This window comes from Salmo salar, chromosome 16 (genome assembly GCF_965601325.2).
Source record: "Salmo salar chromosome 16, fSalSal1, whole genome shotgun sequence".
NCBI classification, from domain to species: Eukaryota; Metazoa; Chordata; class Actinopteri; order Salmoniformes; family Salmonidae; genus Salmo; species Salmo salar.
Window position 1 is genome coordinate 73,806,382 of NC_138306.1, and position 13,338 is coordinate 73,819,719.

At 44.5% G+C, this 13,338-nt stretch overlaps 1 protein-coding gene across 1 annotated transcript; it reads left to right on the top strand.

Annotated features, from left to right (window-relative positions):
* Positions 1-1,136: 1,136 nt before the first annotated feature.
* Positions 1,137-9,826, top strand: LOC106574490 (inositol-3-phosphate synthase 1-A). Its single transcript, XM_082962902.1, has 11 exons — positions 1,137-1,421; positions 5,095-5,217; positions 5,304-5,465; positions 6,411-6,543; positions 6,914-7,107; positions 7,239-7,388; positions 7,474-7,689; positions 7,927-8,091; positions 8,290-8,403; positions 8,475-8,692; positions 8,861-9,826. The coding sequence occupies exons 2-11, from the start codon at positions 5,104-5,106 to the stop codon at positions 9,048-9,050; spliced, it is 1,656 nt and encodes a 551-aa protein (XP_082819028.1). The 5' UTR covers positions 1,137-1,421; positions 5,095-5,103; the 3' UTR covers positions 9,051-9,826.
* The last annotated feature ends 3,512 nt before the right edge of the window (positions 9,827-13,338 follow it).

The window sequence follows — 13,338 nt, forward strand, 5'->3', positions numbered from 1 at the left end:
GAGATGCGTTCTGTCTCCTAGAGATGAACGTACTTTGGTGCGAAAAGTGCAAATCAATCCCAGAACAACAGCAAAGGACCTTGTGAAGATGCTGGAGGAAACAGGTACAAAAGTATCTATAGCCACAGTAAAACGAGTCCTATATCAACACAACCTGAAAGGCCGCTCAGCATTTTCCCAAGGAAGAAGCCAGTGCTCCAAAACCGCCATAAAAAACCAGACCATGGTTTACAACTGCACATGGGGAAAAAGATAGTACTTTTTGGAGAAATGTCTTCTCATCTGATAAAACAAAAATATAATGGTTTGGCCATAATGACCATCGTTATGTTTGGAGGAAAAAGGGGGAGGCTTGCAAGCCGGAGAACACCATCCCAACCGTGAAGCACGGGGGAGGCAGCATCATGTTGTCGGGGTGCTTTGCTGCAGGAGGGACTGGTGCACTTCACAAAATAGATGGCATCATGAGGTAGGGAAATTATGTGGATATATTGAAGCAACATCTCAAGACATCAGTCAGGAAGTTAAAGCTTGGTCGCAAATGGGTCTTCCAAATGGACAATGACCCCAAGCATACTTCCAAAGTTGTGGCAAAATGGCTTAAGGACAACCAAGTCAAGGTATTGGAGTGGTCATCACAAAGCCCTGACCTCAATCCTATAGAACGTTTGTGGGCAGAACTGAAAAAGCGTGTGTGAGCAAGGAGGCCTACAAACCTGACTCAGTTACACCAGCTCTGTCAGGAGGAATGGGCCAAAATTCACCCAACTTATTGGGGGATGCTTGTGGAAGGCTATCAGAAACGTTTGACACAAGTTAAAAAATGTAAAGGCAATGCGACCAAATACTAATTGAGTGTATGTAAACTTCTGACCCACTGGGAATGTGATGAAATAAATAAAAGCTGAAATAAATCATTCTCTCTACGATTATTCTGACATTTCACATTCTTAAAATAAAGCGGTGATCCTAACTGACCTAAGACAAGGATTTTTTTCGAGGATTAAATGTCAGGAATTGTGAAAAACTGAGTTTAAATGTACTTGACTAAGATGTATGTAAACTTCCGACTTCAACTGTGTATGTAAATGTCGGGGATTTTGCATAGACACTCCTCTGCCTACAAGTAGCCATTCCGGCTCTACCACTAAGCTATCTATAAATGAACGGGGCTCTAAGGGATATTCTCCTGCACTTGCAATGGGAATATTGGAACATCATATCTTCGTTTCACTTCGGCTCACTTGACGAATTGAAGAGGTCGGGCTGCGCATGAGAACGAGCGATTTACTAGGCTATTAGATGAAATATAACAGAAAAATCTAAACAAGCAAGCTATCAAATCAACGAAGAACCGTCCGTAACCTACCACTGTTGTTTAGAAGAGAAAGTTCCATCTGTTGACTCCAACGTATTCCACGGTAAGTAGACTAAAGTGCGTAGTCTTTAAGTGCGTACTAGGCTTTTTTTTTTACTACTGAAGTGAATTTCCACTGTCAAAGTTCCGTAATAGGAGCTACGATACTAATATCTGTGTATACATAGGCTACTCTTCAGAATGGTGTTGTTTTGTAGGCTACAGTAGTCACCGATTCGCCTGAAACTCCATGTCATGCATTCACAATCTAACGGTAATGCTGTACAGTGTATAAGGATCAACTCGCTTGTCGAGTCTGACCAGCTGAGGATTTCTCCTTTTCAGCCATCAATTTCCTTTGTGTTTCCTGTAGCCTATTGTCACTGGATCGATTGCTTTCATTTTACGCTGGCGACTCGAACCCAATCTTGCTTGTGTCATTCGTTTTTTCCCCGTTAACGTTTAGTAATGACCTGTCAAACACACTCCAGTAATGGCTGAAATAGACTCAAAGCAATACAATGTATTTTTTTTTTTTGCATCTCAGGCGATTTTGGGGGTAGCCCAAACCCGCAATAGAACCCTGGCCCAGCGACTATCAGGCCAATACCTTTAAACCGCTACGCCAAGAGATCCGAACTTCTTGACAAGATGGCTAGGGATTGATTAAGGTTGCTATAATACTTTCTTCCGGAGAGCTGTCCCCACGCCTCTCTATACCAGTGGTTCCCTATACCAGTGAGCTTTGAGGGCACTGGTATAGGGAACCAGTGGTATAGGGAACCAACCGTTCTCGGTTTCCAAACCACCAACTGAATTTTGCTCTGCCCGGGGTACCCCTGATGTACCCCCTCATGTGCATTTGACCAGTATGCCTATGGTCTCGAGTCTTCTCAAGTACCCCCCTGTGGAAAAGCCAAGTACCCCTGGTGGGGAACCAATGCTCTAAACGAAGTTCCTCCCCACTGGGCAAAAACTGGTTGAATCAACATTTTTTTCCCATGTAAGTTCAACAAAAATAAATGTTATGTTGTTGAATCAATGTGGAAAGCTGGTTTGGTTGCATTTGCAAAAAGGCATCAATATAAGAGAATTTCTTTTCACCCCCTTTAAAAAAAAAAAAATTGTATTTATTTTGACCTAAATCCAATGTCATGTGACATGTTCTGGTGATTTCATGTTAGTTGACAACTCAACCAAATGTTAATCAAAAATAGACATTGAACTGATGTATGTACCCAGTTGGTCACGTGTACATGCCTCTGCGAGGGCGCCATCCCACATCGGACTCCAACTTCTCCCCGGGTACCGCGACTGTCAAACAACCGCTTTAACGTTAGGCCAAGAGATCTGAACCTCTTGATGAGACTTATGTAGGCTATAGATAGGTGTAATCTAGAGCCAGGCAGGGAAAAAAGTCATTATAAAGGGAATTTGACAATTTTGACAGTGTTCGGATAAAAACTTGAATACCTGAATTCCAACCAAAATGCCCAATCTCCAATCATTATTTGTTTGTGCCAGTAGGCTACAAAGTTTTATGATATCTTCATCCATTGTCTGTTACATTTGTCAGAATTGTATTTTTAACAATTTAGACAGCCGTTTCTAATATACAGTAAGTAGGGCCAAACACTCTCACATCAACACCATTATCCCAGAAACCCTAGACCCACTCCAATTTCCATACCGCACCAACAGTTCCACAGATGATGCAATCTCTATTGCACTCCACACTGCCCTTTCCCACCTGGACAAAAGGAACACCTATGTGAGAATGCTATTCATTGACTACAGCTCAGCGTTCAACACCATAGTGCCCTCAAAGCTCATCAATAAGCTAAGGACCCTGGGACTAAACACCTCCCTCTGCAACTGGATGCTGGACTTCCTGACGGACCGCCCCCAGGTGGTAAGGATAGTAAACAACACATCCGCCACGCTGATCCTCAACACGGGGGCCCCTCGCGTGCGTGCTCAGTCCCTTCCTGTACTCCCTTTTCACTCATGACTGCACGGCCAGGCACGACTCCAACACCATCATTAAGTTTGCCGATGACACAACAGTGGTAGGCCTGATCACCGACAACGATGAGACAGCCTATAGGAAGGAGGTCAAAGACCTGACCATGTGGTGCAAGGACAACAACCTCTCCCTCAACGTGATCAAGACAAAGGAGATGATTGTGGACTGCAGGAAAAGGAGGAACGAGCACGCCCCCATTCTCATTGACGGGGCTGTAGTGGAGCAGGTTGAGAGCTTCAAGTTCCTTGGCGTCCACATCACCAACAAACTAAGATGGTATCAGCACACCAAAACAGTCGTGAATGTGCACGACAAAACCTATTCCCCCTTAGGAGACTGAAAAGATTTGGCATGAGTCCTTAGATCCTCAAAAGGTTTTACAGCTGCACCTTCGAGAGCATCCTGACGGGTTGCATCCCTGCCTGGTATGGTAACTGCTCGGCCTCTGACTGCAAAGCACTACAGAGGGTAGTGCGTATGGCCCAGTACATCACCGGGGCCAAGCTTCCTGCCATCCAGGACCTCTATACCAGGAGGTGTCAGAGGAAGGCCCTAAAAATTGGCAAAGACTCCAGCCACCCTAGTCATAGACTGTTCTCTCTGCTACTGCACGGCAAGCAGTACTGGAGCACCAAGTCTAGGTCCAAGAGGCTTCTAAACATCTTCTACCCCAAGCCATAAGACTCCTGAAGAGCTAATCAAAGGGCTACCCAGACTATTGCCCCCCCCCCTCCCCCCACGCTGCTGCTACTCTGTTATCTACTTTAATAACTTTACCTACATGTACATAATCACGTCGACACTGGTGCCTCCGCACATTGACTCTGTATCGGTACCCCCTGTATATAGCCCGCTTTTGTTATTTACAGTGTGGTCTAAATATTTGTTATGCTTATCTCTTACTTTTTTTAAAGGTATTTTCTTAAAACTGCATTGTTGGTTAAGGGCTTGTAAGTAAGCTTTTCACTGTAAGGTTTACCTACACCTGTTCAAGTCGGCGCATGTGACAAATACAATTTGATTTGAAGCCCCAATGCAATTCTGAAGTCTATTTGCTGTATATTCTAAAATGTATTAATTATTGTCTTTTGTTGAAATTATAACGACATTCCAACCATGTTCACCATTATCCAGTCCAATTGTGGCATGATTCCACTATTTATTAGTTTGCATCAGTTTCAATGCAGGACTTTTATTTTGAAGGCGAATTGTTGCTAAACGCTACTGCTGCTAACTTCACAGTCGTGGCTTGTGGCGTATCACTATCGGAAGTGCGGAGTTCCGACTGAGACGTTTCACTTGAACAACCCTCCAAGTCGTAATTCAAGTGAGAATCTCAGAGAAAATGTTGTGACGTTTCACCACAGACGTTTAATCTTTTTAACCAAAAGATGACAAATACGCTTTTGACAATTAGCCTCAAAACTTGTTAATGTAGATAGTTTGACCATATTGTCAATGTTAAGCGAGCTAGCTAACTTTTTTTTATTTGCATCGTTAGCCACCTTATCAATTTATTCAGTCTATACTTATTTTTCAAAATTTAATATTTTTTGGCTGTATTTGTGGAAATTAAGTTATTCAAATTGATAAATGAAGCCAAATAACCCCTAGGCTAACTCTGTCTTAATATCTCCCCTAACTCTCCTGTTGCACTCTCACTCTCTTTCTTTTTGTCTCTCTGCTTCTCTCTGTGCCACTCTCTCTCAAGCCTGCAGTCATGACTGAGAACATTCGTATCAACAATCCCAATGTGAAGTATACAGATACACACATCGAGGCTCAATACTGCTACCATACTACTGGTGTATGCAGGGATGGAGACACACTCACAGTAAGTCTCTCACACACACACACACACACACCAGCATCACCGATCTCATTTCTAACTGTGTTACTCTCGCGACTCCACCCCTCCAGGTGACCCCGTCCGTTAGTGAGCTTGAGTTCCATACTGAGCGACGTGTCCCCAGGCTGGGGGTGATGCTAGTTGGCTGGGGAGGAAACAATGGGACAACCGTCACCGCTGCTGTCCTGGCCAACAGACTGGGACTCACCTGGAGAACCAAAACTGGAGAACAGGTAAGGTGTTGTGTGTCTCATTGAGCCTACTTTGTAACAGTTTTTTGGCCTATTTTCCAAAGACATGTCTCTCCCCTGATGCAGAGCCTCATTATACCCCTAATACAGTGATGGGTACACACACACACACACACACACACACACACACACACACACACAATGGTTTCATGGAGTGTTAAGGGCTTAACATTGACTGACACACTAATGTTTACAACACAGGCAGTCCTTTACCTTATATTGATTTTTTTATTTTACCTTTATTTAACTAGGCAAGTCAGTTAAGAACAAATTCTTATTTTCAATGACAGCCTAGGAACAGTGGGTTAACTGCCTTTTTCGGGGGCAGAACGACAGATTTTTTTCCCTTGTCAGCTCAGGGATTCAATATTGCAACAATTCAGTTAAAAGTCCAATGCTCTGACCACTAGAATACCTGCCGCCTCAGGGCATCATTACTTCCCCAAATGTGTGTGTTCTTTTTTTCCTGTTTGAAAAAATCCCTCAAATCATTCTCCATTTAATGCAGAGATATTCAAAGTTGGGGTCCTGGGGGGAATTGCAGTGGGTTTGCCAAAACAATTTAAAAGTGAACATTATTGTATAGGATAATATAAAACGTTTTTGAAAAAGATCATTTGAAAAATAATTGAGTGCATTTATTTATTGGTTTTCTTAATTCTGATAAGAGAGATGAAAATGTAGTGAATTGAAGGTTATTTGTTGATGTACAAATCCCCCCCCCCCAAAAAAAAATGTAAATGGTAAATTAAGGTTGTGTCATTAGATTTTGAGTGGGGTTGGCTGAAATTCTGGTTGGAAAAAAGGAGTCCCCGTAGAAAAAGTTTGAATACCACTGATTTAATATGTTGTTATTATTCAATACTTTTGTTTTGTCTCTGTTTTATTACCCTCTCCCCCTTTTCGAACCCCCCTCCCCCTTCCCAGAAAGCCAACTACTACGGTTCCCTCTTCCAGTCCTCAACTGTGTGTTTAGGGCCGGGGCCAGATGGAAAGGAAGTTAACATTCCGTTCCGTGACCTCCTACCCATGGTGCACCCTAATGATATCGTCTTTGATGGTAAAGGAGTGTGTGTGTGTATGTGTGCATGTCTGTCTATGGGTGTGTGTGTGTCTATATGTAATCAGAGAAGGAATGCTGACACTAGGTCAGTTCTTCATGGGCCACTGTGGAGAAGGAGAAGGTAAAAGGCTTCATGTGGAATGTCTCTCTGCCAGGCTGGTTATTTAACCTCCTGTTTAACTCTATCAGTTTATCTAGCACCATTATTCAGCACTGCCCTGGAGGCAGAGATACAGTACACACCTCTGGTCCTCTAGTCTAACTGGTCCTCTATCTTCTTTTGGGCCTGTCTGACGGGTTTTCTTTGAAGAGACATTAGGTTTGTAAAACGTTAGCTAACTAATTAAATAAAGAGTGTGTGTGTCAGGCTGGGACATCTCATCCATGGACCTGGGCAGTGCGATGGAGAGAGCCGAGGTCCTTGATTGGTCCCTCCAGGAGAAGCTCCGCCCACACATGAGCAACCTCCGACCCCGAGCCTCCATCTATATCCCAGAATTCATAGCTGCCAACCAGGCGGGCCGAGCAGACAACGTTCTGAAAGGGACCATGGCTGAACAGGTACGCCCAATCCCAAGTAGTGTGTGTGTGTGTGCCTCGTACACCCTGTCCCCTAACCCTTTATCTCTTAACCCATAGACCCTATGTGTCTCTGTGTGTCTGAGTAGTGATTCTTCTCTCTCTCCCTCCAGGTGAAGCAGATCAGAGCAGACATTCAGGACTTCCGGCATTCAAGCGGCGTGGACAAGGTCATCGTTTTGTGGACGGCCAACACCGAACGTTTCTGTGACCTCACAGCCGGGGTCAACGACACGGCCAAGAATCTCCTGGCTGCCATACAGGTAGAGATCTGACAGATCTATTCTCTCTCCCTTTTACACTCTCTCTCTCTCTCCCTTTTACACTCTCTCTCTCTGTCTCTATCAGTCAGGTGGGGAGGTGTCTCCCTCTACTTTGTTTGCCGTAGCCAGTATCCTGGAGGGCTGTGCCTACATTAACGGTTCTCCCCAGAACACGTTTGTCCCTGGGGCGATAGAGCTGGCTGTGGAGAGAAACGTGTTCATAGCAGGAGATGACTTCAAGTCTGGTCAGACAAAGATCAAGTCAGTCCTGGTCGACTTCCTCATCAGTGCTGGGATCAAGGTGAGAGGTCGACCCAGTCCATTTGATGTTTCATTCACTTTAATCGGACTTCTGTTATATGAACAGTCCCCGTTCCACTTGTATAATGACAAAGTACATAATTATACAATTACTAAGTTATTCTAAAATTACTATACAACATGTTAAAACTGTTATTACAACGGTAGTACCCAGGTATAAGGGCAATTTCATGTGTGTAAACACCAGGCTACGTGTTGCCGTCTGTTGCCATGACAGCCCACCTCCATTGTCAGCTACAATCACCTTGGCAACAACGATGGTATGAACCTCTCGGCACCGCAGCAGTTCCGCTCCAAGGAGATCTCCAAGAGCAATGTGGTGGATGACATGGTCAACTCCAACCCTATACTGTACCGCAAAGGGGAGAAACCTGACCACTGTGTAAGTTTGCGGGTGTTTTTTGTGTGTGTGTGTAACACAGAGAAACCTGATCTGTGTTAAGAGTTGAATGTTTGTGTGTGTTTTTTCATACCTGGTAGATATCAATAGCATTGCGTTTCTTTTACGATGTGGCAGAAAGTATCCATAGTTTTTCTTGAGAATTACTTGACTCAGTTGTCTTGCTGTGCGTGTGTGTAGGTGGTGATTAAGTATGTGCCGTATGTGGGGGACAGTAAGAGGGCGATGGATGAATACACCTCTGAGATCATGATGGGAGGAACCAACACTATCGCAATGCACAACACCTGTGAGGTGAGTCTCACACACACACACACACACCTACACCTCAACCTGATTTTTCTAACAAAGGTGTCTCTCTCCAGGACTCTCTGCTAGCCAGCCCTATCATCCTGGACCTGGTCCTCCTCACAGAGTTGTGTCAGCGTGTATGTGTTCGGCCCCAAGGATCAGAGACCTTCCAGTCCTTCCACAGTGTCCTGGCTATCCTCTCCTTCATGTGTAAAGCTCCCCTCGTCCCCCCTGGGGCCCCGCTGGTCAATGCCTACTTCAGACAGAGAGCCTGCATTGAGAACATCATGAGGTCAGAACACATACCACCCTGTCTTGTTAGGGATTTGTCTTAATGGTCACCAATCGTAATGTTTGTTACTGAACTTCCTGTCTCTTGTCCAATAATAATGTTGTACCGGTCTCTGTGGTTATATGCATTCAGTTTTGCAACTGACTAGGTATCCCTTTTCCCTTTCAGAGCGTGCCTTGGTCTCCCCCCTCAGAACCACATGCACCTGGAGCACAAGCTGCAGAGGGGCTTCCTGCCTCGCCACGACAACCGTATCTACGACAATGTGCCTACCAAGATGGTCCTAAACACCAGTTACCACGCCTCCCAACAGAATGGTGTCTGCGCACACGTGGTGAAAGAGGCAACGATTGGATAATGGCTGCAGATTAGGTCTCTGTCATCACGGGGAAGATTCTAGAAGTGTCCACAGCCATAGAGAAACAATTTACATCCATAGTTTAGTTTATTAGGATCCCCATTAGCTGTTGCACATGCAGCAGCTACTCTTCCTGGGGTTACACACTATTACATATTCAGATACTTATATACAGTGCAGTTAAATTAGATCCATAGAAAGTTATCCAAACTCTTTATACAGCATACTGTATGATGATCATGTTTTATTTGGCCTATTTGTGTAAGATGCATACAGTAGGAAAAATTGGCTGAAATCATTGTAACTTTTGGATGACCAGTTTAATATTCTGTGGTTTTAGACTCGTATTGCTCATATACATACCAACTTAACCAAACTCTGTTCTTGTATTTGTTCCAATGACATGTAAAATGCAATGTTACCCTACCATCCCTACCCTTCTTGGAGTAAACTAATGGACAACAATACTTCTACTGCTACTTACAGCTATTTTCGCTCACATCTACGAGACCTGTATTTAAACAATTATACATGTATTGCTAATTTCCCCTTGCTTCAAGTGCTGGATTTTCACCCACAGCGGCCAATCCACCATTCATTCTGATCGTAAATCTAACCCTCCAATGTCTACAGATTAACCCATCTTTCCCGGTATAATGCCATTTTTATATTTCCTTTTGCAATACATCCCTCCATTTTACTATGATGTCTTTTGAGTCCTTGTAACATTTCTACCGATATTGCCAAAAAAATAAATACTTTACCCAAGAGTATAATCATATTTCCCATTGACTGATCTGAAAAAACACGATCTCCTAACAATACAGTTTTCATGTCCCTGATATTATGGCATAACAACCATCCCTGGACCTGACTGCAAAGTGAGCCACCAATAGACACAATCAGAAAATATATTCTAGTGATTCTACTTCCTCGTGGCAGAGTCTGCACAAGGCTGACTGTTCAATGTCCCATATATATTGAGCATTATTTTTGTAGCAAGTATTTTTATGTAATAGCTTAAATTGAAACAAACGGATTGATGTGTCAATTGTTTATGTCAGTTCATAGACCCGATGCCAAGGTATTGGGACATCAAAACCTCTTCCCAAATTACTAGAATTTCTGTACTGTACTGCTGTCAAACCTTTTGACAACTGTTTTTTTTCTGTATCAGTACATTAGTTTAGCCATATTATTTGCTCTAATATTAGATCTGCCTTTTCTGGAGGATGAAATTGAAATTGTAATACTTTAAAAAGGAGGATACTTTAAAACAGGGATCCATTGTGAATCCAATGAAAATGTAAGGTTTTAATATGCAAACAGGCATAGAGCCCACTCAAACAGGATTGGCCTCTCTTAGTAGCTTGCTAGAAAACCAATTTGGATGTAGATACAATGGAGGCTTTAAGAGAGGTTTAATGCCGTAATATTTAATAGCTTTATCCCTACAAACTCATATTGGTTATATAAATATGCTCGTTTAATTTTATCTGGTTTGCCATTCCAAATAATGTGAATTTTTCCCCCCCCCATGATTTGAAAAAGGATTCTCCTGGAGATGGTAGAGCCATGGAATAAATATGTAAACTGCAATATCATGAGAGAATTAATCGGGGAAATCTTCCCTTAAATGGATAAGTGTTTCCCTTTCCACTGTTTCAAGATTCTATCTATTTTGCTTTTGATCGAAGTTAATAGTTGCAAGATCGCTCAACTTTTCCAGGATATGTTACATCAAGCACATGATCGTCACCATCCGCCCATTTAAAATCAGGAGACCACATGGCAATTTAAAGTTTGTATCTTTTAGAGACCCAATCCGTAATACACAGTTGAAGTCGCAAGTTTACATACACTTAGGTTAGAGTCATTAAAACTCGTTTTTCAGCCACTCCATACATTTCTTGTTAACTATAGTTTGTTTTGGCAACTCGGTTAGGACATCTACTTTGTGCATGACACAAGTAGTTTTTCCAACAATTGTTTACAGACAGATTATTTAAACTATAATTCACTCTATCACAATTCCAGTTGGTCAGAAGTTTACATACACTAAGTTGACTGTGCCTTTAAACAGCTTGGAAAATTCCATAAAATGATGTAATTTTATGGAAGCTTTAGAAGCTTCTGATAGGCTAATTGAAATCATTTGAGTCAATTGGAGGTGTACCTGTGGATGTATTTCAAGGCCTACCTTCAAACTCAGTGCCGCTTTGATTGACATCATGGGAAAATGAAAAGAAATCAGCCAAGACCTCAGATAAAAAAATTATAGACCTCCACAAGTCTGGTTGATCCTTGGGAGCAATTTCCAAATGCCTGAAGGTACCACGTTCATCTGTACTGTCACGCCCTGACCTGAGAGGGAGGGTTTGTTTCTCTATGTGGTTAGGTCAGGGTGTGGGGTGGGCATTCTATGTGTTGTATTTCTTTGTGTTGGGCCGAGTATGGTTCCTAACCAGAGGCAGCTGTCTATCGTTGTCTCTGATTAGGAACCATACTTAGGCAGCCTGTTTTTCCTTTGGGTTTTGTGGGTAGTTGTTTTGTTCCTTGTAACCTGACAGAACTGTTGACGGTCATTATTGTTGTTTGATTTAGTGTTTTCATTAAAGTAAAACATGAGCACTTTACACGCCGCGCCTTGGTCCCCTTTGTACGACACTCGTTACAGAACTATCCACCATGACTGGATCAAGCGGTGTGCCCAGGCAGAGATGGACACCTGGTCACACATGGAATGGATGGAGAGGAGAAACTGGTCTTGGGGGCAAGTCATTGACAGATATCGGAGCCTACCGGGGAAGAACGAGAGGCAGCCCCCCCCAAAAAATTTGGGCCAGGGGTGAGCCCTGAGCCAACTCCCTGTGCTTATTGTGGTGAGCATGTGCCTGCCTCTCGCACTCTCTCTCCGGTACGCCTCTATAATCCAGTATGTCCAGTGCCTGCTCCTCGCGCTCTCCCTCCAGTGCGCCTCCAGAATCCAGGAAGTCTTGTGCCTGTTTCCCACACTCTCCCTCCAGTTCGCCTCAATAGCCCAGTAAGGCCGGTGCCTGCTTTGAGCACTTGGTCTACAGTGCGTCTCCCCAGTCCGGTGAAACCGGTTCCAGCTCCCCGTAGGAAGCCTCCAGTGATGATCAATGGTCCGAAGCCTCCAGTGTCACGTCCTGACCAGTAAAGGACTTATTTGTTATTGTAGTTTGGTCAGGACGTGGCAGGGGGTATTTGTTTAGAGTGTTTAGGGGTTTGTTATATTATGTGTTTATGTAGAAGGGGTATTTGTTTAGAGTGTTTCGGGGTTTATTGGGCTATGTGTTTATGTAGAGGGGTGTTGGTTTAGAGTGTACCGGGGTTTTAGGTTTAGGTTCTAGGTTAGTGTATTGTATGTTAGTTCTAGGTTGTTTACGTCTATGTTCAGTTTATTGATTTGACCTTCAATTGGGGGCAGCTGTTCCTCGTTGCCTCTGATTGAAGGTCCTATGTATAGGGGTGTTTTGTATGGGGTATTGTGGGTAGTTGTAGTTGCATAGCTTTGTGTTTAGCCTGCATCCTGTTCGTTCGTACGTTTTCTTGTTTTGGTGTTCAATAAAAGTGAAATATGAGCACTCAACCCGCTGCGCCTTGGTCCAATACCTACGAAAGACGTGACATCCAGTGATAATCCATGGCACGAAGCCTCCAGTGATGATCCATAGCCCGGAGCCTGTAGTGATAATCCATGGCACAAAGCCTCCAGTGATGATCCGTGGCCCGGAGCCTGTAGGGATGATCCATGGCACGAAGCCTCCAGTGATGATCTGTGGCCCGGAGCCTGTAGGGATGATCCATGGCACGAAGCCTCCAGTGATAATCCATGGCCCGGAGCCTCCAGTGATGATCCATGGCACAAAGCCTCCAGTGATGATCCATGGCGCGGAACCAGTAGTGATGATCCATGGCACGGAGCCTGCAGCGAAGGTCCTCAGTCCAGAACCTACAGAGACGCTCTCCAGTCCGGAGCCTCCAGCGACGCTCCTCAGCTCGGAGCCCCCAGCGACGCTCCTCAGCCCGGAGCCCCCAGCGACGCTCCTCAGCCCGGAGCCCCCAGCGACGCTCCTCAGCCCGGAGCCCCCAGCGACGCTCCCCAGCCCGGAGCCCCCAGCGACGCTCCCCAGCCCGGAGCCCCCAGCGACGCTCCCCAGTCCGGAGCCTCCAGCGACGCTCTCCAGCCCGAGTCTTCAGCGACGGTCCGCAGCCCCGAGTCTTCAGCGACGGTCCGCAGCCCCGAGTCTTCAGCGGCGGCCCG